Source organism: Neopsephotus bourkii, unplaced genomic scaffold, assembly GCF_033783945.1.
Source record: "Neopsephotus bourkii isolate Nb327-2 ecotype Australia unplaced genomic scaffold, CSIRO-AGI_Nbou_v1 NB_358, whole genome shotgun sequence".
Taxonomy (NCBI): Eukaryota; Metazoa; Chordata; class Aves; order Psittaciformes; family Psittacidae; genus Neopsephotus; species Neopsephotus bourkii.
In genome coordinates, this window is record NW_026900864.1 from 2,192 (window position 1) to 26,847 (window position 24,656).

Below are 24,656 nucleotides of genomic sequence, written 5' to 3' on the forward strand. Positions count from 1 at the left end.
CCATCCCTATGGACCAGCGCATCCCTTGGGAAGCTTTAATCCCTTTTCCCATCACACACGGTGCTTGAGGAAGAACTTGCCCCAGTAGCGCCCATGGAGGTGCAGGTCATAGGGGCTCAGGTACCGGCGCATCCCCAACATATTGGCTCTCACCACACGCTCAAAGGTCTACAGCTGTATCCATAGGGATTCTCCATCCCGGAGGCTCCTTGGATGCTCCCTAATAAAACCATCACCCGAGCCTATGGTTCCTTATGGGAAGAACCTAAAGAGGCTTTAGGAAAACCGGGATAGGAGCAGAAAGGACCCCAATGGATACAGGGAACGCATCCAGCATCATCCCATCCGTATGGACCAGCGCATCCCTTGGGAAGCTTTAATCCCTTTTCCCATCACACACGGTGCTTGAGGAAGAACTTGCCCCAGTAGCGCCCATGGAGGTGCAGGTCATAGGGGCTCAGGTACCGGCGCATCCCCAACATATTGGCTCTCACCACACGCTCAAAGGTCCATGGGTTCTGGTTCTGGAGCTTCCTCTCCTCCTCTTCCCGACGCATCCGTTCCAGACCGGATCTGCTGATGGGAATGGCCGGGAATGGGAGCTTCCGAGCTGCCTGCAATAGGAACGGTTCCACCTCTTGGAACTCGCAGCGTCCACCCAGTTCCACCAGCAAGCGCCCGCTCTTGATGGCAGTCACATAGCGGTCAATGGGGCCTTTGCCACCTCCCATGCGGTGCCCTAAGCTCTTCCTGGTGACCGGTTTGGAAGGCGCCGGCACGCGCCAGATGGCAAACATGGATTTGGGATCCATGGAGCGCCCGATGGTCAAGCGCAGCATCTCCAGGTGGCCCCAGTGAAGGTATCCGCCGCCCAGAGCCTATAGGGGGGGAAAGGAGGAGGTGGGGATGGTTTGGGGTGGTACCCAACATCCGGTCATGAGCATCGCACAAGGATGCTGGGGATGGCTATAGGGATGCAGGGGCAGGAGGAGGGGATGGTTCCCATTGGGATATGGGGATGGAGGCTCACCAGGATCCCAGTGATGGCCATAGGGATGCAGGGGCAGGACAAGGGGATGGTTCCCATTGGGATATGGGATGGAGGCTCACCAGGATCCCAGTGATGGCCATAGGGATGCAGGGACAGGACAAGGGGATGGTTCCCATTGGGATATGGGGATGGAGGCTCACCAGGATCCCAGTGATGCCCATAGGGATGCAGGGGTAGGACAAGGGGATGGTTCCCATTGGGATATGGGGATGGAGGCTCACCAGGATCCCAGTGATGCCCATAGGGATGCAGGGACAGGACAAGGGGATGGTTCCCATTGGGATATGGGGATGGAGGCTCACCAGGATCCCAGTGATGCCCATAGGGATGCAGGGACAGGACAAGGGGATGGTTCCCATTGGGATATGGGGATGGAGGCTCACCAGGATCCCAGTGATGCCCATAGGGATGCAGGGACAGGACAAGGGGATGGTTCCCATTGGGATATGGGGATGGAGGCTCACCAGGATCCCAGTGATGCCCATAGGGATGCAGGGGTAGGAGGAGGGGATGGTTCCCATTGGGATATGGGGATGGAGGCTCACCAGGATCCCAGTGATGGCCATAGGGATGCAGGGACAGGACAAGGGGATGGTTCCCATTGGGATATGGGGACGGAGGCTCACCAGGATCCCGAATTGTCCCTGGGTGAAGTCAGTGGCCACCCGGGATGGGCCACGGATGTCCCGGAGCCGCCGTGGCTCCCGGCGCATCTTGGGCACCGCTGGCACCTTCTCCATGAACTTCAGCTTCGGCTTCTCCGGGATCTCGATCCCTGGGGGGGGGTAAAGGAATATGAGCACTCATTGAACCCCATTATATCCCTATGGGGGGGGTTCAACCCATAGACTCCCATTATATCCCCATGGGGGGGGGTTCAACCCATAGATCCCCATTATATCCCCATGGGGGGGGTTCAACCCATAGACCCCCATTATATCCCTATGGGGGGGGTTCAACCCATAGACCCCCATTATATCCCCATGGTGGGGGGTTCAACCCATAGACCCCCATTATATCCCCATGGGGGGGGTTCAACCCATAGACCCCCATTATATCCCCATGGGGGGCTCTCCCTCCATAGACCCCCATTATATCCCCATGGGGGGCTCTCCCTCCATAGACCCCTGTTATATCCCCATGAGGGGCTCTCCCTCCATAGACCCCCATTATATCTCCATGGGGGGCTCTTCCTCCATAGACCCCCATTATATCCCCATGGGGGGGGGTTCAACCCATAGACCCCCATTATATCCCCATGGGGGGGGTTCAACCCATAGACCCCCATTATATCCGCAGGGGGGGCTCTCCCTCCATAGACCCCCATTATATCCCTATGGGGGGGGTTCAACCCATAGACCCCCATTATATCCCCAGGGGGGGCTCTCCCTCCATAGACCCCCATTATACCCCCCTGGGTGGTGTTCTCCCCCCATAAGCCCCCTATTATACCCCCATGGGGGGTGTTCTCCCCCCATAGACCCCCATTAGACCCCCATAGGGGGGTGTTCTCCCCCCATAGACCCCCATTAGATCCCCATGGGGGGGTATTCTTCCCCCATAGTCTTCCATTAGACCCCCATCGGGGTGTGTTCTCCCCCCATACACCCCCATTATACCCCCATACGGGGGTGTTTACCCCTCCCAGACCCCCATTAGACCCCTATAGGAAGCGGTTCTCTCCCTATAGACCCCCATTAGACCCCCATAGGGGGGTGTTCTCCCCTCATAGACCCCCATTAGATCCCCATGGGGGGTGTTCTCCCCCCACAGACCCCCTATAGACCCCCATAGGGGGGTGTTCTCCTCCCATAGACCACCATTAGACCCCGCAGCCCCCCATTGCCCCCCCTCACCGCTGTAGTCCGGAGGCATCACCAGCTTCTTGAGGCCTGCCCGGGGCACGGTGACACCGGCGGGACCTGGGGACAGAGCGGAGCTGAGGCACCGGCAACGGGGACCCGAGCACCTCCGACCCGGGCACACAGGGCCCCATTGTACCCTATAGAGCCCCACTGTGCCACATAGAGCCCCATTGTGCCCCATAGCGCGGCCCGGACCCCCCCCTCTGACCTGCCCGGGTCAGGAGCGGCGCCCGCAGGCGCCATCGCAACATGGCCGCCATCACTTCAGTGCCGGTAGGGCGTCGCCATGTTGTACGTCCCTAAAAGCGGCACTTCCGGTTGTTGGTCCGTTCCCCCACCCGGGAAACACGGAGCGGAACTTTAGTTCCGGGCGGAATTCCCGCTAATTTTTGGCATTCCATGAGGTCGCTCCCGGTCCCACAATCCCCCCCCATCGCCCCCATATCCTCGGGGTCCGGTTGAGCCCCCCAGCATCCCTCCCCATGGTGTTCCCCACACACACAAACACGCATAGAGCTGCAAATGATGCTTTATTGGGGGGGCGGGATGTCCCTCGATGGGCTCAGTAGGTGCTGAACACAGCCTGGATGTGCTCCCCGTTGTGCGGCTTGTAGAGACCGACCCCTACGGTGAGAGCATGGGGTGAGCCGTGGGGCACGCTCCCCATCCTGCATCCCCCCCCATAGAGCCATGGAATGGTCCCCCCATGTCCCCCATCCCTTTATGGGTCCTTTCCAACCCAACCCATTCCATGGATCCCTCCCATCCATTCCAGCTCCTATCCCACCTTCCTGCAGAGCATCGCTGCCGCTCAGGAAGCACCAGTACGTCCGATCCTCGGCACTCCCGGCCAGCCCGTGGATGGACACCACCATGATCCCCCAGGACATCTGCTCCGTCTGGAAGCTTCCAGAGAGGCAAAGATGGGCTCCGTGTTCCATAGGGGAACCGGCCCCTAAACCCCTCCATCTCTCATCTATGGAGTCTATAGGGCTCACCTATAGAGTTATAGGGCTCACCTATAGAGTAAGTCACCTACAGGGTCTATAGGTCTCATCTATAGTGTCTATGGGTCTCACCTATAGGGTAGGTCACCTACAGGGTCTATAGGTCTCATCTATGGTGTTGATGGGTCTCATCTATAGGGTTATAGGTCACCTACAGGGTCTATAGGTCTCATCTATGGTGTTGATGGGTCTCACCTATAGGGTTATAGGTCACCTACAGGGTCTATAGGTCTCATCTATGGTGTCTATGGGTCTCACCTATAGAGTTATAGGTCACCTACAGGGTCTATAGGTCTCATCTATGGTGTCTATGGGTCTCACCTATAGGGTTATAGGTCACCTACAGGGTCTATAGGTCTCATCTGTGGCGTCTATGGGTCTCATCTATAGGGTTATAGGTCACCTACAGGGTCTATAGGTCTCATCGATGGTGTCTATGGGTCTCACCTATAGAGATATAGGTCTCACCTGTAGAGTTGTCTCACCTATAGAATCTATAGGTCTCACCTACAGAGTCATAGGTCTCACCTATAGGGTTATAGGTCACCTATAGGGTCATAGGTCTCACCTATAGAGTCATAGGTCTCACCTATAGGGTTATAGGTCACCTATAGAGTCTATGGGTCTCACCTATAGACCTCAGGGTTCTCCTTGGCCGCTACCTCCATCACCTCCAGCAGCGTGGAGCCATCCGGCACGCTCACGGTGATGCTGAAGCTGAAGGGCTTCCCCTGGAGCCGGTTGATGATGGAGAACTGCACCGTGATTGGCTGCGCTGCCAGGGATGCAGGCATGGAGCGGCGCCGGGGATGCAGAGCGGGAGCAGTGGTACCCATGGATGCAGCCGGGATGCTCCGGGATGCTCCGGTGCTGGAGGAGCAATCCAAGCTCCCTGCATCCAGGTAGGTCCTGCCCAGTAGTGCAGGAAGGAGCTGGGCAATGGCTGTGGGCAGCTGGAAGTGATGCTTGGACACCACAGAGAGGGCTTGGGAGCAATCCCATTGGCGAGGGGCGTAAAACATCCCTGCGGATTGCAGTGCCTGTGGGATGGCAGCAAGGATGGGACCATGGCCATGGAGCTGGGGGGGGGGTCCATGCTCCATGCTCCATGCCAAGCCATCCCATTGTACCTGCATGGCCAGCCCCATGCTGTAGATGTTCCCTATGAGGCCACCGCTCTGCTCCTGCTCGTCCAGGAAGGCGTTGGTGACCACGGACACAGCCTCTCGGAGCAGGTCCCGCTCATCCTGGAGCTCCGTGCGCCCATGGGTGCACACCAGCGCCAGCACCGCCATGGCCCGGGTGTCTGGGGCATCCCCATCACCATTGGGATCCATGGGGATGGTAGAGGGGGGATGCAATGGGGTTGGAGGGGGGGATCTCACCCACGGAGAGGGGGCTGGAGGGGCTCAGCAGCTCCCTGGCCAGCTCCACGGAGGCCTCTTGGTAGCCACCAACCCCGGTCAGGCAGAGGCTGAGGGCGTCCAGGCCGATGCTGTAAAGGGTGGTCCTGGGGACACCTTCGACCTCTGCAGAGTGAATGTGGGGAGGGGATGGGGGGGGATGATGGGGATGGGGGTGAGGAGATGGAGGGTTATGGGAAAATGGTGGGGGGATGATGGGGGGTGATGGGGAGGGGATGGGGATGATGGGGAGGGGATGGGGATGATGGGGAAATGATGGGGAAATGATGGGGAGGTGATGGGGTGATGGGGAGGTGATGGGGGTGATGGGGAGGCGATGGGGGTGATGGGGAGGTGATGGGGATGATGGGGAGGTGATGGGGATGATGGGGAGGTGATGGGGATGATGGGGAGATGATGGGGGTGATGGGGAGGTGATGGGGGTGATGGGGAGGCGATGGGGGTGATGGGGAGGTGATGGGGATGATGGGGAGGTGATGGGGATGATGAGGAGGTGATGGGGGTGATGGGGAGATGATGGGGGTGATGGGGAGGTGATGGGGATGATGGGGAGGTGATGGGGATGATGGGGAGATGATGGGGATGATGGGGAGGTGATGGGGATGATGGGGAGGTGATGGGGGTGATGGGGAGGTGATGGGGATGATGGGGAGGTGATGGGGATGATGGGGAGTTGATGGGGATGATGGGGAGGTGATGGGGATGATGAGGAGGTGATGGGGGTGATGGGGAGATGATGGGGATGATGGGGAGATGATGGGGATGATGGGGAGATGATGGGGATGATGATGGGGATGATGGGGAGATGATGGGGATGATGGGGAGATGATGGGGATGATGGGGAAGTGATGGGGATGATGGGGAGGCGATGGGGGTGATGGGGAAGTGATGGGGGTGATCATGGATGATGGGGGGAGGCACTGGGGACGCAGCCAGGCGCCAGCCCCATTCCCCCATCCCACCGTACCCATACTGGCCAGCTCCCCATCGGTCGCCTGCTGCAGGATGCCGAGCAGGTCCACGCTCATCCCCAGGGCCTGGACCTGCTGCGGGTCCTGGCAGGAGGACAGGAGGGCGAGCACGAGCAGAGCCACCTCCCCCGAGGCCATGCCTGTGGGGACAGGACAGGGGGGATGCGAGCGGTACCACCGGGCCCTATGGGATGCAGGGGGAGCATCCCCTGCCCCGTTCCTACCTTTTGGGGCCCTCTTCACCGCCTCCTCCTTCAGCTGCTGGAGCAGCAGCTTCTGCACATCCCTACTGGAGCCCCCGGCCAGGTTCAGGGCCAGGAGGACACTGGGGTTGGGGCTTGCATCCTCCAGCACGGAGCCCTCCATTCGCTGCAGCAGCTCTGACACCAGCGCCTGTGGGGCTGCTATGGGGAGAGGGGTTGGGGGTCATCAGAGCCCCATAATAGGCTCCCTATGGGTCCTGCGCATCGCACTCACCGCATCCCTGTGCCCATGGGGCACACAGCAGGGCCAGCAGGACCCCAAGGGGCAAAAGCACACGGAGCATCCTCTGGGATCAGAGCAGTCTGTCTGCCCAAGCGTCCTTGGGTCCTTATAACAGGTCCCAGTGTCCTTCCCTGGTCACCTTCCCCATAGCCACCAAGTCACCACCAGGCACCGTGGGTTTATCTGTGTCCCCACGGCTGGGTCATGGCTGTGGGGACTGGGATTTTCCATTGGAGGTCATTGGGAAGGAGCAGTGGAATGATGGGGTGGGGAGCTCACCCAATCCAACCCCAATATATCCCAATGGGGCAGGGTGATCCAAGCCCTTATGTCCTTGAGCACGGTCCCAAGGGACTGGGCCCTTCCTCCTGGACCTGCTCATGATTATTGCAGAGGCATGGACCCGAAATAACAGGGAGGCAGTGAATAATGCATGAGCCTGGGCAGGGCATGGGGAGAACAAGGCAGGAACCAAAGGGATGGGTCCAACAGGAACCCTAACCCTGTTCTGGGGCTGGAGATGGGCTTTGTCCCGAAGGAATGGGATGAATCCCACCTTAAAGCACCAATGATGCACCAGGGTCTTGTTCTTCCCCTTTATCCCAAGCTTTTGGGATGCTATAGGAACGATGCGCTTCATCGGCGTGCTGTGGAGGATGCTCCTTGCTCCCCAAGCATCCCCATCCCTGCAGGGTGGTGCTCACCAAGAAGCCCTTTAAAGGCAAAAAAACCCCTCTTTTCTGGTTAAAAAGGTCAGGAATCTCCCTTTCCAACCCTAAAATAGGGGCTTGTTGAGGGGCTGCATCACTGGTGATGCTCAACCACCCCTGCAGCCCCAAGGGACCGGGTGCCACCGGTGTCCCTGCATCACCCCAAGGAGTGGTCCTTGGTGGAGCTGCTGCCATCATCCCCATTGGCTTCCCAGTTGCTCCAGCAGCACTGGAATAGGGTGGAAGATTCCCTTTGGAGTAGAAGTGGTACCCAAGGACCTTCGTCTCACCCTCATTAATGGGACCAGAAGACCCTTAAAGCCCCACAGTGGGTTTGGGGAGGGAACTGAAGCTTCTGCATTGAGGTCACCCCAAAAGAGGAGCCACAACCCCAGAGAGAGCCTTTATTCCCAAGAGGAAGTGAAGCCGAGGGGATGCTCTGGCTCCCAGCACACATTGGGACCTCTCCATGAGCACCAAAGAGGTCCTGAACCCCAATAGGGTACTTATAGGGCCCCCCCAGACATCCCAGCAAGCAAAGAGCCCCCTGAGGCCCGAAGCAATGGGGAGGGAAGGGGGATTAGGGGGTGCTTGCTGGCTTTGGGGAGCAGGGAGCAGCACATCCCAGTCTGCAGTGGGGTGGGAGGAGGATGCTGTGGCCATAGGGATGGAGATAGGATCCCAATCGATGTCCTCATGGACCAGCACTGGGTTAGACCTCGGGAGCAGGGAGCTGCAAAGGAAGCCAAGAGATGCTGCTTAGAGAAGGGGATGGGGTTTGGGGTGAGGCACCAGTATCCCCCAAGCCCATAGGGGCTGTGGTACCCAGTGCCCATCAATGGTGAGTATTGGGGTGAAGGTGTTGGGGTGCTCCTGGGGATGGGGGGGTCATGCAAGGGGTGGGTGCTGCTACTGAGAGGCAGCAGCGGAGATGGGGATGAGATAATGGGGTTTGCCCTGCTCTGAACTGGGGTTTGCCCTGCTTCTATATGGGGTTTGCTCTGTTCCTCCATGGGGTTTGCTCTGTTCCTCCATGGGGTTTGCCCTGTTCCTCCATGGGGTTTGCCCTGTTCCCCTATGGGGTTTGCTCTGTTCCCCTATGGGGTTTGCCCTGTTCCCCCATGGGGTTTGCCCTGTTCCCCTATGGGGTTTGCCCTGTTCCCCTATGGGGTTTGCCCTGTTCCTCCATGGGGTTTGCCCTGTTCCCCTATGGGGTTTGCTCTGTTCCTCCATGGGGTTTGCTCTGTTCCCCCATGGGGTTTGCCCTGTTCCTCCATGGGGTTTGCCCTGTTCCCCTATGGGGTTTGCCCTGTTCCTCCATGGGGTTTGCTCTGTTCCTCCATGGGGTTTGCTCTGTTCCTCCATGGGGTTTGCCCTGTTCCCCTATGGGGTTTGCTCTGTTCCTCCATGGGGTTTGCCCTGTTCCTCCATGGGGTTTGCCCTGTTCCTCCATGGGGTTTGCCCTGTTCCTCTATGGGGTTTGCCCTGTTCCCCTATGGGGTTTGCTCTGTTCCTCCATGGGGTTTGCTCTGTTCCTCCATGGGGTTTGCCCTGTTCCTCCATGGGGTTTGCTCTGTTCCTCCATGGGGTTTGCTCTGTTCCTCCATGGGGTTTGCCCTGTTCCCCTATGGGGTTTGCTCTGTTCCCCTATGGGGTTTGCCCTGTTCCTCCATGGGGTTTGCTCTGTTCCTCCATGGGGTTTGCTCTGTTCCTCCATGGGGTTTGCTCTGTTCCTCCATGGGGTTTGCCCTGTTCCCCTATGGGGTTTGCCCTGTTCCCCCATGGGGTTTGCCCTGTTCCCCCCTGTTCCCCATAGGGCCGGAGCTCACCTCAGTGTAACTCGGTGGCTGCGGCATCTCAGTCACTGGTGCTGCCAGGTCTACCCGGGTGGCACTGGGCACGATCAGCATGGACTGGGATCAGATGGAAACAACGGGGGTGAACCAGCGCTATGGGACCAAGCAGGTCTCACCCCCCCTTTACCCTGCACCCCATTACCCTACCTCATTGGAGCTGAGGCGAGTGGCCCTGCACCAGAAGTTGGCCGTGGCCACAGCGATGCAGAACTCGAGGATGGTGAAGATGAGGAGCACGATGGAGATCCCGTTCCCTGCGAGCTCCAGGGTGGGCGAAAACCCCCATCAGCCCCCCCGTTACACCCCAAGGATGGGGAACCCCCCCCATGGGAACCGATCCCACCCCATAGATGGGTACCAAGGAGCCCTTCGCATCGCTGCGTTTATGGCTTTCGGGATGGGAACGGGCGCTTCCAGCGTGAGTCATCGGCCGCAAATAGGGGCAGGAAGGCGGCGCGGCGCCGGGTGCTGGCTCCGCGTAGGGCCGTGGTTCCCCCCCCATACACACACCCCGATCCCAAGCAGCCCCATAGAGCAGCGGGGAACAGCGCCCTCGGAGCCAAAGGGATGGAGAAGGGAGGAGGGAATGGTGTCAAAGGGGAAGGAGAGCGTGGAAAAGCCCCCCCCGTATCCCAGGAAGGGGTCGGGGAGGATGCAGGATAAAGAAGGGGATGCTCCGCAATGGGAGGACTTGGAAAAGCTCCTCGTTTCCCAGGAAGGGGACAGGGAACATCCAGGAGGGATGGGGAAGGGAGAAAGGGATGTTCCCAAAGGGAAAGGAGCCTGGAAAAGGCTCTCATATCCCAGGAAAGGCTCGGGAAGGGATGGAGAAGGGAGAAAGGGATGTTCCCAAAGGGAAAAGGAGCCTGGAAAAGGCTCTCATGTCCCAGGAAAGGCTCGGGAAGCATTCAAAGGGATGCAGAAGGGGGACGGGGATGTTCCCAAAGGGAAAAGGAGCCTGGAAAAGCCTCTCATATCCCAGGAAAGGCTTGGAAGCATTCAAAGGGATGGAGAAGGGGGAAAGGGATGCTCCTGAAGGGCTGGTACCCCGGTTCAAAGGGGGGCCCATGCTGTGCCCCCCCCTCACCTACCAGGACCAAGTAGCTGTAGTAGTTGAAGCTGGAGTGATAGAGCCCGTTGAGGTTGAGGTCCACGATGAAGGCCACGATGCCCAGGAGGGCGAAGATGGCGCTGATGATGTTCATGGTCTGGCTGCCCTTCACCTGCGGGCACACAGGGGCTTTGGGGGCAGCACAGGGGTATGGGGCAGCCCCATAGGGATACCCATCACTGTGGGTCTGTATCCAGGGTAACAGCATGGGGAGGGGGTGTCCTTTCCTTCATTCCCATTGACAGGAATACGCCTGCAAAAGGATTTGCCCTGATAGGGTTTGGGGTTGCTCCCCCCCCCCATATCCTGCACCCACTTTGGGGTGCCCAGCACCACTCACCGCACACTCTGTGGGGCTCTTCTCTGCCCCAATGGAGAGACACCCCGAGATGATGAACTGCCAAAAGGGAAACGGGGGGACACAGTGAAACACGGCCATGGTCACCCCAAACCCCAAATACCCCCCCAGCATCAACCCATGGGGTCCCTGTGAGCTCATTGAGTGCTGTTAGGATTGAGTTTTAAAGCCGGGAGGACCGGGGTCGCGGTGGGCACCGTTCCCAAGGGGAATCCCTGCCGGTGAGCATCATTCCCAGTGGGAATCCCTCCCCATCCATGCCCATAGTACGCACGGACACGCCGCCCAGGAAGGGGATCTCTCCGATGACGAAGACGGAGGTGTAGACGTTGGTGAGCGTCGTCAGGACGATCCCGAAGCCGATGTGCATGAAGCCGGTCATGATTTGGATGGTCTATGGGATAGAGCGGGAGCGATCCATACAAACCCCACATCCTTTATCCCGGGATGGGGTTAGGGGGGTCCCCTTGTCCCCAAGCTGAAGCATTGCAAAGGGGATGAGGAGGAGGAGTAGGAACCCTTGGGAATGAGGCAGAAACACCGGGAATGGGGCAAAAACACCGGGAATGAGGTAGGGAAAGGAATTGCCCCCCAAAAGTCGTCCCGTCCCCCCCCGAACTCACCCCCATGACTCGGTTCTTGCCCTTGGGCAGGGTCTCGGCCGTGTACATCACTGCGCGGCTGCCCAGCCGCAGGCTCCCCATCCCCTGCATGGAAGCGGAAAGGGGGGGGCAAAGGGACCCCCCCTTCCCGGTCCCGGAGCAGCTCCGGTCCCCACCGGGGGCGTTCCCGCCCCCCCCCCCGCAGGCCTCACCCAGCCACGCCCCCCAAGGCCTGGCGCTCATTGGTTGACCGAGGGTGACGTCAGAGGCTGCGGCATCCCCCGGCCACCGCCCAGCCCCATCGCGGACCCCGCGGTCCGGCCGCGCATCACGGGGTGAGCAGGGGATACGGAGCGTATAAGGACATATAGGAGCATATAGGGATGTATAGGAACATATAGGATCGTAATGGGGGTGATGGAAGAAGCAGCCCCCCAAAACCACCAAACACCCATGGGTGCAGCCCCCCCAGCTCTATGGGGTGTGTGGAAGATGCTCAGTGGTACCCACTCTCTAGGGGAAGATGCTCAGTGGTACCCACTCCCTAGGCCAAGATGCTCAGTGGTACCCACCCCATCAGGGAATATGCTCAGTGGTACCCACTCCCTAAGGGAAGATGCTCAGTGGTACCCACTCCCTAAGGGAAGATGCTCAGTGGTACCCACCCCATCAGGGAATATGCTCAGTGGTACCCACTCCCTAAGGGAAGATGCTCAGTGGTACCCACTCCCTAAGGGAAGATGCTCAGTGGTACCCACTCCCTAAGGGAAGATGCTCAGTGGTACCCACCTCATCAGGGAAGATGCTCAGTGGTACCCACTCCCTAAGGGAAGATGCTCAGTGGTACCCACTCCCTAAGGGAAGATGCTCAGTGGTACCCACTCCCTAAGGGAAGATGCTCAGTGGTACCCACCTCATCAGGGAAGATGCTCAGTGGTACCCACTCCTTAAGGGAAGATGCTCAGTGGTACCCACTCCCTAAGGGAAGATGCTCAGTGGTACCCATTCCCTAAGGGAAGATGCTCAGTGGTACCCACTCCCTAAGGGAAGATGCTCAGTGGTACCCACCCCATCAGGGAAGATGCTCAGTGGTACCCACTCCGTAAGGGAAGATGCTCAGTGGTACCCACTCCCTAGGGGAAGATGCTCAGTGGTACCCACTCCCTAAGGGAAGATGCTCAGTGGTACCCACCCCATCAGGGAAGATGCTCAGTGGTACCCACTCCTTAAGGGAAGATGCTCAGTGGTACCCACTCCCTAGGGGAAGATGCTCAGTGGTACCCACTCCCTAAGGGAAGATGCTCAGTGGTACCCACTCCCTAAGGGAAGATGCTCAGTGGTACCCACTCCTTAAGGGAAGATGCTCAGTGGTACCCACTCCCTAAGGGAAGATGCTCAGTGGTACCCACCCTGTCAGTGAAGATGCTCAGTGGTACCCACTCCCTAAGGGAAGATGCTCAGTGGTACTCACTCCCTAAGGGAAGATGCTCAGTGGTACCCACTCCCTAAGGGAAGATGCTCAGTGGTACCCACCCCGTCAGGGAAGATGCTCAGTGGTACCCACTCCCTAAGGGAAGATGCTCAGTGGTACCCACCCCATCAGGGAAGATGCTCAGTGGTACCCACTCCCTAAGGGAAGATGCTCAGTGGTACCCACTCCCTAAGGGAAGATGCTCAGTGGTACCCACTCCCTAAGGGAAGATGCTCAGTGGTACCCACTCCCTAGGGGAAGATGCTCAGACCCCCTCCCACAGCACGCTCATAGGAAAGGATGCTTGACAAAAGCCACCCCCCAAAGTGGTTTGTGCCCCCCCCCCATCTCCCCAAAAAGCTCCTGGCTGAGCTACAGCCCCATTTACAGCCGCCCCCCCCCAGGCTGTGGTTACAGGAGCTCAGACAGGAGGGAATAAAGAGAAAATGAAGAAAGCAAAAAGCTCTTTGCAGCCAGTTCCTGGCAGAAAGATCCATCAAGGCCATTAGGCACAGAGCATCTCCTCCCTGAGAGCTGGGGCTGTGGAGAGCATCACGGGGGGGGCTGGATCCCCACATCCCCCCCGATGGTGTCCAGCCAAGAGCTCCATGAGCACCCCATGTCAGTAAATGAAAGACACATGGGTGGAGTTGGGGGGCACAAGGGACCACCCCTCCGACCATCCCCCTGCACCAATGGAGGGGGGCACTTATAGGGACAAGGGGGGCGCCAATGGGGAGAGGGGGGCGCCAATGGGGGGGAGGGGCGCCAATGGGGGGGGTGGGGCGCCAATGGGGGGGTGCCAATGGGGGGGCGCCAATGGGGGGGGCAATGGGGATGGGCAGGGGCCAATGGGGATGGGGGGGCCAATGGGGATGGGGGGGGGCAGTGGGGATGGGGGTGGAGCCAATGGGGAGGGGGTGGAGCCTCTTCTTCCTCTTCTGCCTTTCCTCCTCCTTCTTCTCTTTTTCTTCCTCTTCTCCTCTTCCTCCTCTTCTTCCTCCTCTTCCTCTTCTTCCTCTTCTTCCTTTCCTCCTTGTCCTTTTTCTCCTTTCTCCTCCTTCTCCTTTTCTTCCTCTTCTCCTCTTCTTCCTCCTCTTCCTCTTCTTCCTCTTCTTCCTCTTCTTCCTCTTCTTCTTCTCCTTTCTCCTTCTCCTCTTCTTCCTCTTCTTCCTCTTCTTCCTCCTCTTTCTCTTCTTCCTCTTCTTCCTTTCCTCCTTCTCCTTCTTCTCCTCTTCTTCCTCTTCTCCTCTTCTTCCTCTTCTTCCTCCTCTTTCTCTTCTTCCTCTTCTTCCTTTTCTCCTTGTCCTCCTTCTTTCTCCTTCTCCTCTTCTTCCTCTTCTTCCTTTCCTCCTTGTCCTTCTTCTCCTTTATCCTTCCCCTTCTCCTTTTCTTCCTCTTCTCCTCTTCTTCCTCTTCTTCCTTTCCTCCCTTTCCTCCTTGTCCTTCTCCTTCTTTCTCCTTCTTTCTCTTTGTCCTTCTTCTTTCTCCTTCTTCTCCTTTTCTTCCTCTTCTCCTCCTCTTCCTCTTCTTTTCCTCTCCTCTTCTTCCTCCTCCTCTTCCCAGGAGCAAACCAAGGGCCCTGCTCCCTCTCCCTGTCCTTGCTCCTTCCCCTGCTCCTTGTCCCTGTCCCTGCCTTGCCGATGATGGGGATTGGGGTCAATCCCTGCCCTCATCACCCCAAAAGATGCTGGTCCCACACGCAGGGTGATGAGCGCATCCTTGTGCCACCCTCCTATGGGTACCAAGCACAGGGATTGGTCCCGAAGATCCTGTAGGCTTTATATCCATGCAGAGCTGGGCTCTGCATCCCATAATGAGGGGAAAGGGGGAGATGTGGAGCTGAAATGGGGGGGACCCCCCCACCCCAACAAGGGGAGCCGGGGGTAAAGGGTAAGCACCCCAGTGCCCATGAGCCCACCCCGGGTTGATGCTGCCCTGGATCCTCTGTTCCCAAAGCATCCAGGTCCTCCTGGGTACCAATCCCCTTGGATTTAGGGCAGTGGCTGCCTCTTCATCCCCTTCTCCTCCCCTTTTCCCAATGGTGATGGCTCCATCCGTGGCTTTATGGGACACAGAGCAGGGATAACGCACCTGGGATTGCATTGGGGCTGCAGGGGGAAGCGAAGCACAAGGCTGGCTTTTGGGGTTCCTATGGGGATATATATTCCCAGGCTATTTTCTTTGGAAAAAAGCAGGATTTTGGGGCTTGGAAAAGGCTTCCAGCAGGCTCATAAACTTGTGCTGTTATGGTGGGAAGGGATGCACCCAGCCAGGCTTTCCCATTGCATCCTATGGGATGCTGGAGCGTTGGAATGGAGCCATTGGGATGTGTTTGCATCCCATGGGGTAGACCTGTTGTCCAGCCCTGTGCGAGCAGCAGATAGGGATTGGAAAGGGAGAAGATCCAGCATAGAACAGAATTCCAGCTGTCAGGAAAGCACAACTCCACCTACATGAATAGGATGAATAATAAAACCCATGGAATGTGCTGGATCTATCAGCAAAGCCAGGAATTCCTCCATAAATTAGGGCTGGAATGCGGCACCGAGCGGCTTTGCCTCTTCCCTGCATCCCAAAGACATCCGCACATCCTCCTTTGGGATGCTGCCATCCCCACCTGGAGCTGGCTATGGTTAGAAGGGGAAATGTGCTTTCCCCATAGCTCCTTCCCTTGGCTCTTTGTGGCTGCGAGGCTGAAACCCTCTGGAATGCTTTAGGAATGTGGGAGGGAATCCACCATAGCCAGAGCTTCCAATGGGGAATAGGGGCTGTGTGGATGCTGGAAGCCTAAAGGCTCAAGAGGGGATCGCAGCATTTCCACGCTGGATCAAGTGTTCCGTCCCCTTTGGATGCTGGGAATGGGAGCTCTTGTTAGCACTGGGGTGTTGAAAGGGGCCCATTATCCTTTGGGATTTTCCAGCAGGAATGACAGCCTGAGAGGCACTGGGAGTGCAATGAACCTCATCCATGTCCATGTTTTCCTTGGAAAACCAGCATCCCTTTACAAGGCCCAGTGCTTGCTCCCTGCTGGATGCAGGATGGAGGGATGCATTGGGATGCTCAACGTGATCCAGGTTGGTCACAAGGGGCTTGGAGCAAACTGCTTGAAGTGGAAGATATCCCTGGATGAGGGAACTGGAAGAGCTTTAAGCTCCCTTTATCCCAACCATGATTCCATGCAAGTCAGCTCCATGGTGGGATGGGGACCACATCCCGATGCTGGCCCTAACGCTGGGGGCTGAGGGCTTCCAAAGCAGGACTGCCGGCTCCCTCTAGGGCCGAAGGGAAGGAAAAGGCACTTCCAAGCCTTGCTCCTAAAACCCTGCGGTTGGAATCCGGTCTTTTCTGGGATCATGGAGCCGGGATGCGGCTCCTAAGCACAGTGGATGTGGTGTGATGCTGCCTGCAGGTCCTTGCGGCTGGAAGCCTGTAGTTAAATATTCCCGTTGTAAGGAATAGCTTCATCTCCAAGGGAGGACAATCCCAAGTGGAATCCTGTCCCCACAGCCCTGAGCTGGTTCAATCCCACCTTGTCCCATTTGTCCTTGTCCTGCAGCACAATCCCATTGGGATCAATGGGATTTGTGCTCTTGGTGCGGAGCCGGAGCTCTGGAGACCTCCCTGAGCACGGAGGATGAGGAAGGGATGGGACCAGCATCCGACATCCAACACCCATGGAATCCCTCCTGGAGAGCACTGGGAATGGGGAGCGGTGGGAATGGAGACCTGGGAGGAAGGGGGTACCCCGAGCTTATCCCATGGGAGCTCCGAACCCAGGCTTAGCTCTCGCTTCCCATCACAAAGGGCCCCATCCCTGTGTATCCGGATGGGACCAGCATCTGACATCCAACACCCATGGAATCCCTCCTGGAGAGCACTGGGAATGGGGAGCAGTGGGAATGGAGACCTGGGAGGAAGGGGGCACCCAGAGCTTATCCCATGGGAGCTCCGATCCCAGGCTTAGCTCTTGCTTCCCATCACAAAGGGCCCCATCCCTGTGGATCCGGATGGATCCATCCCATTCCCCAGGGATGGATCCGCAGCTCCAGAAGGAGAATCCCAAAGGAAAGGCGATAAAGGAGCTTCCCGGGGAGGCTTTCCCAGCCTCATTCCTCACTCTTGGCCAAAGCCACCTCATTGAGCAAGAGGGATTTCCATGAGCAAACTTCCTGCAGGGAGCAAAGGGCATTGGGATCAGCACGGCCCTGGGGAGCCCATAGGGAAGAAGAGGAGGGTAAAGGCAAGCTGAAGGAGGTACCCGGCTTGGGATGAGGTGCTGGGAGCAGGATTGGGATGCAGGACACCTCCATAAGGGGATGCCAGAGCCGCTTGTGCTCCCATGGATGCATCCATGTGCTGCTTCCTGGAGCTGAAGGCCTCATCCTGCAGCTTCCCCTGCTCTATCCCTAGGGAATGGCGGCCACCACGGTGACGGATGCTGGAGGGGTGCGCATCATCACGGAAGTCATCCCAGCCTCCGACCCCCGTGTGGCCCAGTTGGCTCCCAGCTCCAGGCCGGCGGCAGCACCGGTGTCATTCCAAGTGCGGGGCTTCCGAAGGGCTCAGCCCAAGGCGTTGGGGGTGAGAGATGGCAATTCCCAAGGGATGGGGCACTTGGGGTGCGTATCCCATGGGAACGGCCTGCTGGAGGGTCTCCTTGATTGGTGGTTGGTTGGGGTGATGGAGGTGGGATGCTGGTGATGCCCGATCCTTCCTTAGACCATCCACATCCTCACTGGGATCATCCACATCTGCTTTGGGATCATCCTGACGGCAGCGGAGCATCAGAAACCTGCCCTCCCCGTGGCCAGTGGGGTCCTCTTCTGGCTGGGGCTCCTGGTAAGCAGGGATGTGCTTGGAATCCATCTCCTCATTATCCAATGAGGACAAAGGGATCCGGGTGGATGCGGGAGCAGATCCCGTTGTCACCCACGTCTCCCACTCTCCATCCCAAACACGATTCCCAGTGGGATGGGCACTGGGATGAGCGGGATGGGAGAGGAGCATCCCTGCTGATGCCTCTGTTCCCTGAGCAGCTCCTGGTCTCGGGCTCTCTGCTGGTGGAAAGCGAGAAGCGAGACAGCATCCTCCTGGTGAGGGGGGATCCCTTGGGTTGGGGGGAGCATCTCCCATTGCTTCCATGCCTCCTGCTCCTTCCAGTGGTGCTGGGATCCATCCTATGGGATTCACCCCATAGGATCCAAGGCAACGCTTGCCCCGTGCTTGGGAGTCTGGGTCTCTATGAAGGGCTTGGTGTGGTGATGGGGACAAAGGGCACACACAGAGGGGATGCTCTGGGCGGCTTCTCCAAGAGTAGACTGGATCCCAGTGGAATAATCCACACTGGAACGCTCAGGGAGCTGCTCCCAGGGTCTCCATGGCAACGGGAAGGGATGGAGCCGCTGACGGAGGGGGGCCTCACGCAGGTCAAGACGTGCTGCGTGCTCAATGCCGGCCTCATCCTGAGCACGCTGGTGGCCGCCCTGCTCCACAGCACGGCCATCACCCGCGACAGCCCCGGCTGCGAGCCCAGCACTGGGATCCAGCTCAGAGCCGAGTGGTGCTGGCACAGCGAGAGCAAGGTTAGAACCACCCCCCCCCTGCCCTTGTCCCGATGGGATGCAGGGTCCCCGCCTCCATCCGTGCGGCACAGCCGTTGCCAGGCAACGGAGAGGGGATGCAGGTCCCGCTCCTCGCAGCTCCTGAGCAATGGGATGGATTCCCTGCTCGTGGTCTTCATCCTGCTCGAGTTCTGCGTGGCCGTGGCGGTGCTGGCCTTTGGGTACCACGCTGTCAAGCAGCACAGCTACACCCGCATGGTGAGGGGTTAACACCAGAGCATTCGGGATGCTGGATCCGGCATCCCATGGGATCAGGGCAGATTTCCCTCCTCAGAGGGGCTCCCCAGCATCCTCTTTATGGCTCCCAAAGCGGGATTCCACCCTTTATCCTCTCCTTTAGGTGATGTAGCCATGGCCAGGCACGGAGCCATCACTATTGAGAGCTGCATCCGCGATGCTGGAGCCCCTGAGATGCTCCCTGATCCCTGGGGGTGCTGGGATCGGAGCTTGAGACCCCCGCTACCCCCGGGGCAGGGCACCGCGGTCCTCAGCGCCACAATAAAGGCTCTTTATTGCATTGGCATCACTGCGGGGATGAAGGGACCGGGAGAGCACCGGGTACCGCTATGGGCCCGTTTGCCCTCAACAAAGATGGCGGCCGCCGCCCGGTGGCGTTGAGGAAGCAGGGAGGGGGGGAAGTGCCCGATTCCAATATGGCCGCCGAGGCGTCGCCGTGTGCGTGCGGCGCGCGGTGACGTCATCACGCGGCGACCAGCGTGAGGGGGCAGCGTGGAGGATGGAGGAGGAAGGGGAGGGGACCCCGGTACCGGGCAATGGAGGGAGCGGAGCCGCGGCCCCGGCCCCGGCCCCGGCCCCGGTCCGGAGGCGTCGGAAAGCGGCCAAGAAGCGGAAGGAGGCGGCGGCCGCGATCCCGAGGGGCAAACCCAAGTCAGGGCGGGTGTGGAAGGACCCCGGCAAGAAGAGGTCTGGGGGGGGTTTGGTGATGGGAAGGGGTTTGGGGGGGATTTGGTGATGGGAAGGGGTTTGGGGGGGGTTGGTGATGGGAAGGGGTTTGGGGGGGGTTTGGTGATGGGAAGGGGTTTGGGAGGGGTTTGGTGATGGGAAGGGGTTTGGGGGGGGTTGGTGATGGGAAGGGGTTTGGGGGGGGTTTGGTGATGGGAAGGGGTTTGGGGGGGCTGTGGGATGGGAAGGGGTTGGGGGGGTTGGTGATGGGAAGGGGTTTGGGGGGGGTTTGGTGATGGGAAGGGGTTTGGGGGGGGTTTGGTGATGGGAATGGGTTTGGGGGGTTTGGTGATGGGGTTTGGGGGGGGTTTGGTGATGGGAAGGGGTTTGGGGGGGGTTTGGTGATGGGAAGGGGTTTTGGGGGGGTTTGGTGATGGGAAGGGGTTTGGGGGGGATTTGGTGATGGGAAGGGGTGGTTTGGGGGGGATTTGGTGATGGGAAGGGGTTTGGGGGGGGTTGGTGATGGGAAGGGGTTTGGGGGGGTTTGGTGATGGGAAGGGGTTTGGGGGGGGTTTGGTGATGGGAAGGGGTTTGGGAGGGGTTTGGTGATGGGAAGGGGTTTGGGGTGTCCCCAACACAAGGGGGACCTGCAGCTGATGGAGCAAGCCCATGGGGATGCTGCGAGGATGCTGTGCCCATTGCATCCCTCGGGGTCTCCATAGGCTTAGGAAGGGGAAGGCTTGGATGAGCCGAGGCCGTTGCAAAGAGGGGGGGTCCCTGCCTCAGCTCTGCCTCCTTTCCCCCCCCTTCCATCCCCAGGTTCTCCCACATGATCCAGGACAAGGCCCTGCGCAGCTCCTGGCCTCGGAAGCTGCGGGAGCGGCAGGAGAAGAAGCTGGTGCAGGCCCTGGCTCGGCAGCTGCAGGATGGGAAGAGGAGGGAGAGAGAGGTACCAGGGTCCCCCCCCAACACATTATCCCTATGGAGCATCAGCACCATGGGGAAGGAGATGCTGTGGTCCAGGGTGGGTTACACAGGAGGCATCCAGAGAGGGATGCTCTGCATCCCACCCTGCACCAGGGCTGTGGTACCCTCAGCATCAATAAGCTCCTATTCATGGTTCTGGTTCTGTTCATTGCCATTGCTCCTGCTGGGCCTCCCCCTGGTGCACTGAGGGGATCCCCTCTCAGGCTCCACATGAATCAGACCCAGTCTCCCCTTTAAGATGCTCCAGCCCCTGAGCATCCCTCTGGTCTCTGGGACTGGGACACAGGGCTCCAGCCATGGCATCCCCATGGTTCAATAGAGCAGCATCACCTCCCCAGGCTCCTGATGCATCCCAGGGTGCTCATGGAACAGGAAGCTGCTCATGGTTAAGCCATCACCCCCCCAACCAGGTCCTTGCCAGTGGGGGGCACCCCCATTTACTGGTGCTTGGGGTTCTGCCTCCTCTTGCCCTTGTGGGGCCTCAGGAGGTTTCTCCCCTATGGGGGGGTCCTGTTTGTGGCAGCACAGCTTGAGGTGGCCCCAGCTCTGCCCCATGGAGGGGGCATTGATGAGTTCAGTAGGAGCAGACCCAGCGTTGATCCCTTGGGAATACCATGGCAAGCCTCCAAGTGGGTCCTGCCCCACTGATCCCAACCCTCTGGGCCACTCGGCCGCTTCCCTGTCCCATCCATCCAACCCCTGCTTCCTGAGCTGGTACCCAAGGATGCGATGGGAGACGGTGCCGAAAGCCTCCTGTGGTCCAGGGGGATGCCATCCATCATGCCATGGCATCATAGGAAGGTGCTGGGTTGATGTGGCAACACCAATCCAAGGGGATGCCCCATTCCCTTTGCTTGGATGAGCTCAGGACCACATCGCAGGGTCAGGATCCTTCCACCTCCCCATGTGTGTGCCCCCATCCAGGGGCTGTGGCACCATGGGATGAGCGGGGCAAAGCCCTGCAGTGAGCACAGATGCTTCCAGGGAGCAGCTGGGATGGGGAATTCCCTGTGGTGGAGCCGAATTCCCTATGGAATTCCAGTGTCAGCTCCAGCGTGGAGCAAGGAGGATGCTGTTTGTGCCGCAGGGTCCAAGCTGTGCAGTTCCTGATGGGGAGGATGGGATGGGGTTGGGGATGCTGTTGGTGTGGGATCATTTGGGAAGTGGGAATCAGCAGGGAATGTTCCCATAGGAGAAGAAGAGGCGGCGAGAGGAGAACATGAAGCGGAGGCTGGAGAATGAGCGCAAGGCGGAGATCGTGCAAGTGGTGAGTGACCAGGGCATCACCAGAGCCCTCAGTGCTCCAGGGCCCAGAATCCCAGCATCCCAAGGCTTGGAAAGGGACCTCAAGAGATCATCAGGTCCAATCCCCTACAAGAGCAGGGAAACAGAGTACATCCCATGGGAACTTGGGTATCCCCAACATAGGAGACTCCACAACCTGGTCCAGTGCTCTGTCACTCTCACAGTAAAGATCCTCCTCATGTTCACATGGAACCTCCTATGCTCCAGTTTACACCCATTGCCCCTTGTCCCAGCACTGGACATCACTGGAAAAACCTACCTGATGCTCACCCTTTATTTATAAGCATTGATGGGGTCACCCCTCAGTCTCCTCTATAGAGACCCAGCTCCATCAGCCTCTCATAAGGGAGATGCTCCAGGCTCTGTGCTGGCCTCTTCCAAGCAATTCCCTGTCCTTCTTGAACTGAGGGGCCCAGAACTGGACCCAGTATTCCAGATGGGGTCTCACCAGGGCTGAGTAGAGGGGAAGGAGGACCTCTCTTGCCCTACTAACCACCCCCTTTCTAATGCACCATTGGCCTTGTTGGCCACAAAGGCACATTGCTGGCTCATGGGCATCCTTCTATCCACCAGCACCCCCAGGTCCCTTTCCCATTGACTCCTTTCCAGCAGGTCAACCCCATCCTATACTGGTCCATGGGGTTGTTCCTGCCCAGATGCAGGACTCTACACTTACCCTTGTTGAATTGCATCACGTTATTCCCTATCTAGGTCCTGTTGTGGCAGCCTCCCTTAGTTTAGCATCATCAGTGAACTTGCTGAGGGTACCCTCAGTTCCCCCATCCAGGTCATTGATGAGGGTATTAAACAGCACTGGTCCCAGCATCAACCCCTGAGGTCCTATCCCTGCATCCCATGGGAAGAGCCCTAAGGCCATAACTGCATTGGGAAGGGCTCCTCTGTGCCTGGATAAGCCCATAGCAGGGATGAGAGCACTGAGGCTGCGTTTGCATGGAGGGAAGTTGGGGTTTTCCTTATGGAAGAGCCTTGGGAGCTGTTGGAGCATCCCCATGGAAGAGTTTGAAGATGAAATACCCAGGTCCTGGTGCCAAGGGTTCCCCTTTAAGGCACCGGAGCAGGGTGGGAAGCTGGGATCTGGAGCCCTTTTCCTCCTCCTTCTCCTCCAGATCCGGAACCCTCTGAAGCTGAAGCGAGCCAAGAAGAAGCACCTGAGGCGGGTGGAGAAGAGGGATACCCTGGCCCTGCTCCAGAAGGAACCCATCAGGAGCAAAGCAGCCATGGAATGAGCCGGGAATCACCTCCATGCTCTGTGGGTCCTGCTGCCCGCCCCATAAGCTGGATGCAATGGGGCAGAGCTGGGGTGGGCTCTGCATCCCTATGGCTCCAAGGGTCCTGTCCTGCCTTTGGAGAGCGCAGGTTGGGGCTGGAAGAATGGCTTCAAATGGCCCAAATCTGCCTTTTTTTGTACCAAAATGAGTAGGAACTGAACCCAAAATCCCCTCCCAATGGCTTTGTGTGGTGGTGATGGGGCCGCTTTGGGGTCTCCTCTGTGCTAAATAAAGGAGCTCATCTCCATTGGGACGATGATCTCCCATCCATCCCGTTGGGAATGAGCCCTGGAGCGCATCCCAAAGGAAGGGGGTTTGTTTCTGCTGCCCTATGGGGATGGGAAGGGAATGTGGGGCTGGAATCTCTTCATATTCCTGGTTTTTCTTGCTGTATGAGCACCCCATTCTCCATCCCTCTTGAGGGTGTCACTGGGTGGTTCCAATGGGATAAAGCCCTGGAATGGGAGCACGTGGTGGTACCCAGCTCCATCCTTGTGGGAACACCGTGGGCCTATGGGATGAACAGGAAGGTTAAGGAAGGGTTAATCACAGCTGGAGGGACCCCAATGTGTGGGGCAGAGCTTGATGTAGCCCCATGGAGCAGCATTGGGGATGGGGATCCCTTTGAGGGCTTCCAGAGGCAAGGAAGGCGGCGTCTATGGGGTGCACTGGGGTGGTTGCCAACGGGTCATAGGGCAGAAGGGCTTTGCCCTCGTTGCTTCCTGGTTAATGAATGATTCCCAAGGCATGGAAAAGCCCAACCTCTTCCACCACCTCCCTCCCTACACTTCCTAACCAGCCTTTGCCCTGCTGGTAAGAGGTGAGGGTTGGAAGGGGGGGGGGGGGTGGTTTGGAGCCCATCCCCGTGGCGTCGGGGCGGCTGTTGTTCCTAATGGGGTCTATGCGGTGTCCCCTAACCAGGGTTGGGATAGAGCCAGTGTTCTTGCTGGGATCTCTGCCTGTATGGGAATGGGGGGCCCATAGATGGGGCAACCCCCCTTGCCCTTTGTCCCCTTGCCCATGGTTTTGGGGTGCAGAGGAGGAGGATGGGGAGGGGGAAAAGTGGGTGCTGGGGGTGGGGGAGAGGAGTAAAAGGGGTGTCCCTGTTGTTAGAGGGGGTGTCAATGGGGTGATGCTGCCCCTTGGATGCTGCATCCAGCCCTGATGTGCCCAGTATCAGGACATGGGGATGCTCTGGGGATGGAGCAGGTCCCGGATGGAGCCAGGCTGGGAGCACTGGGGCTGTGTGGGGAGCTCAGAGCAGCTCCAGTGTGTGAAGGGGATACAGGGATGCTGGGGATGGATTCTCCATCAGGGATGGGAGTGATGGATGAGGGGTGATGGGGATGCAGGGATGCTGGGGATGGATTCTCCATCAGGGATGGGAGTGATGGGATGAGGGGTGATGGGGATGCAGGGATGCTGGGGATGGATTCTCCATCAGGGATGGGAGTGATGGGATGAGGGGTGATGGGTTCAGAGTGAAACAGGGGGGATGCAGCTTAGATGTAAGGAAGGAATCCTTCATTATGAGGGTGCCCAGAGAGGCTGTGGCTGCCCCATCCCATGGGCTTGGAGCACCCTGCTCCAGTGGAAGGGGTTGGGGTCAGAGCTGGATCCCCCCCCATACCATAAC

The 24,656-nt window shown here is 58.6% G+C and overlaps 5 protein-coding genes across 5 annotated transcripts; 2 read left to right on the plus strand and 3 right to left on the minus strand.

Annotated features, from left to right (window-relative positions):
• Positions 1 to 368: 368 nt before the first annotated feature.
• MRPL16 (mitochondrial ribosomal protein L16) lies at positions 369 to 3,203 on the minus strand. The gene is made up of 4 exons (XM_061348450.1): positions 3,125 to 3,203; positions 2,908 to 2,973; positions 1,678 to 1,826; positions 369 to 878 (listed from the first exon to the last, which is right to left on the minus strand). Exons 1-4 carry the CDS (start codon positions 3,174 to 3,176, stop codon positions 393 to 395), a joined length of 753 nt encoding a protein of 250 aa, XP_061204434.1. The 5' UTR covers positions 3,177 to 3,203; the 3' UTR covers positions 369 to 392.
• Positions 3,204 to 3,457: 254 nt separating this feature from the next.
• Positions 3,458 to 6,864, minus strand: CBLIF (cobalamin binding intrinsic factor). Its single transcript, XM_061348452.1, has 8 exons — positions 6,796 to 6,864; positions 6,543 to 6,722; positions 6,315 to 6,458; positions 5,309 to 5,452; positions 5,054 to 5,229; positions 4,554 to 4,963; positions 3,704 to 3,822; positions 3,458 to 3,540 (listed from the first exon to the last, which is right to left on the minus strand). Exons 2-8 carry the CDS (start codon positions 6,682 to 6,684, stop codon positions 3,479 to 3,481), a joined length of 1,197 nt encoding a protein of 398 aa, XP_061204436.1. The 5' UTR covers positions 6,685 to 6,722; positions 6,796 to 6,864; the 3' UTR covers positions 3,458 to 3,478.
• A 1,314-nt stretch (positions 6,865 to 8,178) lies between these two features.
• On the minus strand, positions 8,179 to 11,633 carry LOC133209708 (membrane-spanning 4-domains subfamily A member 12-like). The gene is made up of 7 exons (XM_061348453.1): positions 11,463 to 11,633; positions 11,114 to 11,233; positions 10,822 to 10,878; positions 10,462 to 10,593; positions 9,518 to 9,631; positions 9,344 to 9,427; positions 8,179 to 8,247 (listed from the first exon to the last, which is right to left on the minus strand). Exons 1-7 carry the CDS (start codon positions 11,550 to 11,552, stop codon positions 8,227 to 8,229), a joined length of 618 nt encoding a protein of 205 aa, XP_061204437.1. The 5' UTR covers positions 11,553 to 11,633; the 3' UTR covers positions 8,179 to 8,226.
• Positions 11,634 to 17,093: 5,460 nt separating this feature from the next.
• Positions 17,094 to 19,059, plus strand: LOC133209709 (membrane-spanning 4-domains subfamily A member 15-like). The gene is made up of 7 exons (XM_061348454.1): positions 17,094 to 17,169; positions 17,326 to 17,496; positions 17,635 to 17,754; positions 17,952 to 18,008; positions 18,342 to 18,497; positions 18,615 to 18,734; positions 18,877 to 19,059. Exons 2-7 carry the CDS (start codon positions 17,329 to 17,331, stop codon positions 18,883 to 18,885), a joined length of 630 nt encoding a protein of 209 aa, XP_061204438.1. The 5' UTR covers positions 17,094 to 17,169; positions 17,326 to 17,328; the 3' UTR covers positions 18,886 to 19,059.
• A 204-nt stretch (positions 19,060 to 19,263) lies between these two features.
• CCDC86 (coiled-coil domain containing 86) lies at positions 19,264 to 23,003 on the plus strand. Its single transcript, XM_061348455.1, has 4 exons — positions 19,264 to 19,460; positions 20,259 to 20,388; positions 21,619 to 21,693; positions 22,859 to 23,003. The coding sequence occupies exons 1-4, from the start codon at positions 19,273 to 19,275 to the stop codon at positions 22,976 to 22,978; spliced, it is 513 nt and encodes a 170-aa protein (XP_061204439.1). The 5' UTR covers positions 19,264 to 19,272; the 3' UTR covers positions 22,979 to 23,003.
• The last annotated feature ends 1,653 nt before the right edge of the window (positions 23,004 to 24,656 follow it).

Coding starts and splice junctions, on each gene's coding strand:
- CBLIF (XM_061348452.1), bottom strand. CDS start 6,684: ATGGAGGGCTCCGTGCTGGAGGATGCAAGCCCCAACCCCAGTGTCCTC. Junction 6,459..6,542: donor GGTGAAGAGGGCCCCAAAAG/GTAGGAACGGGG, acceptor CTGTCCCCACAG/GCATGGCCTCGGGGGAGGTG. Junction 3,823..4,553: donor GAGAACCCTGAGGTCTATAG/GTGAGACCCATA, acceptor CCTCTCTGGAAG/CTTCCAGACGGAGCAGATGT.
- LOC133209709 (XM_061348454.1), top strand. CDS start 17,329: ATGGCGGCCACCACGGTGACGGATGCTGGAGGGGTGCGCATCATCACG. Junction 17,755..17,951: donor TCTTCTGGCTGGGGCTCCTG/GTAAGCAGGGAT, acceptor TTCCCTGAGCAG/CTCCTGGTCTCGGGCTCTCT. Junction 18,498..18,614: donor GCTGGCACAGCGAGAGCAAG/GTTAGAACCACC, acceptor CGCTCCTCGCAG/CTCCTGAGCAATGGGATGGA.
- MRPL16 (XM_061348450.1), bottom strand. CDS start 3,176: ATGGCGGCCATGTTGCGATGGCGCCTGCGGGCGCCGCTCCTGACCCGG. Junction 2,974..3,124: donor GCCGCTCCTGACCCGGGCAG/GTCAGAGGGGGG, acceptor CTCTGTCCCCAG/GTCCCGCCGGTGTCACCGTG. Junction 879..1,677: donor AGGGACAATTCGGGATCCTG/GTGAGCCTCCGT, acceptor CCCCCCCTATAG/GCTCTGGGCGGCGGATACCT.
- CCDC86 (XM_061348455.1), top strand. CDS start 19,273: ATGGAGGAGGAAGGGGAGGGGACCCCGGTACCGGGCAATGGAGGGAGC. Junction 19,461..20,258: donor AAGGACCCCGGCAAGAAGAG/GTCTGGGGGGGG, acceptor TTCCATCCCCAG/GTTCTCCCACATGATCCAGG. Junction 20,389..21,618: donor GGAAGAGGAGGGAGAGAGAG/GTACCAGGGTCC, acceptor ATGTTCCCATAG/GAGAAGAAGAGGCGGCGAGA.
- LOC133209708 (XM_061348453.1), bottom strand. CDS start 11,552: ATGCAGGGGATGGGGAGCCTGCGGCTGGGCAGCCGCGCAGTGATGTAC. Junction 11,234..11,462: donor GCAAGAACCGAGTCATGGGG/GTGAGTTCGGGG, acceptor TCTATCCCATAG/ACCATCCAAATCATGACCGG. Junction 8,248..9,343: donor AGCCACCGAGTTACACTGAG/GTGAGCTCCGGC, acceptor CTTCCTTTGCAG/CTCCCTGCTCCCGAGGTCTA.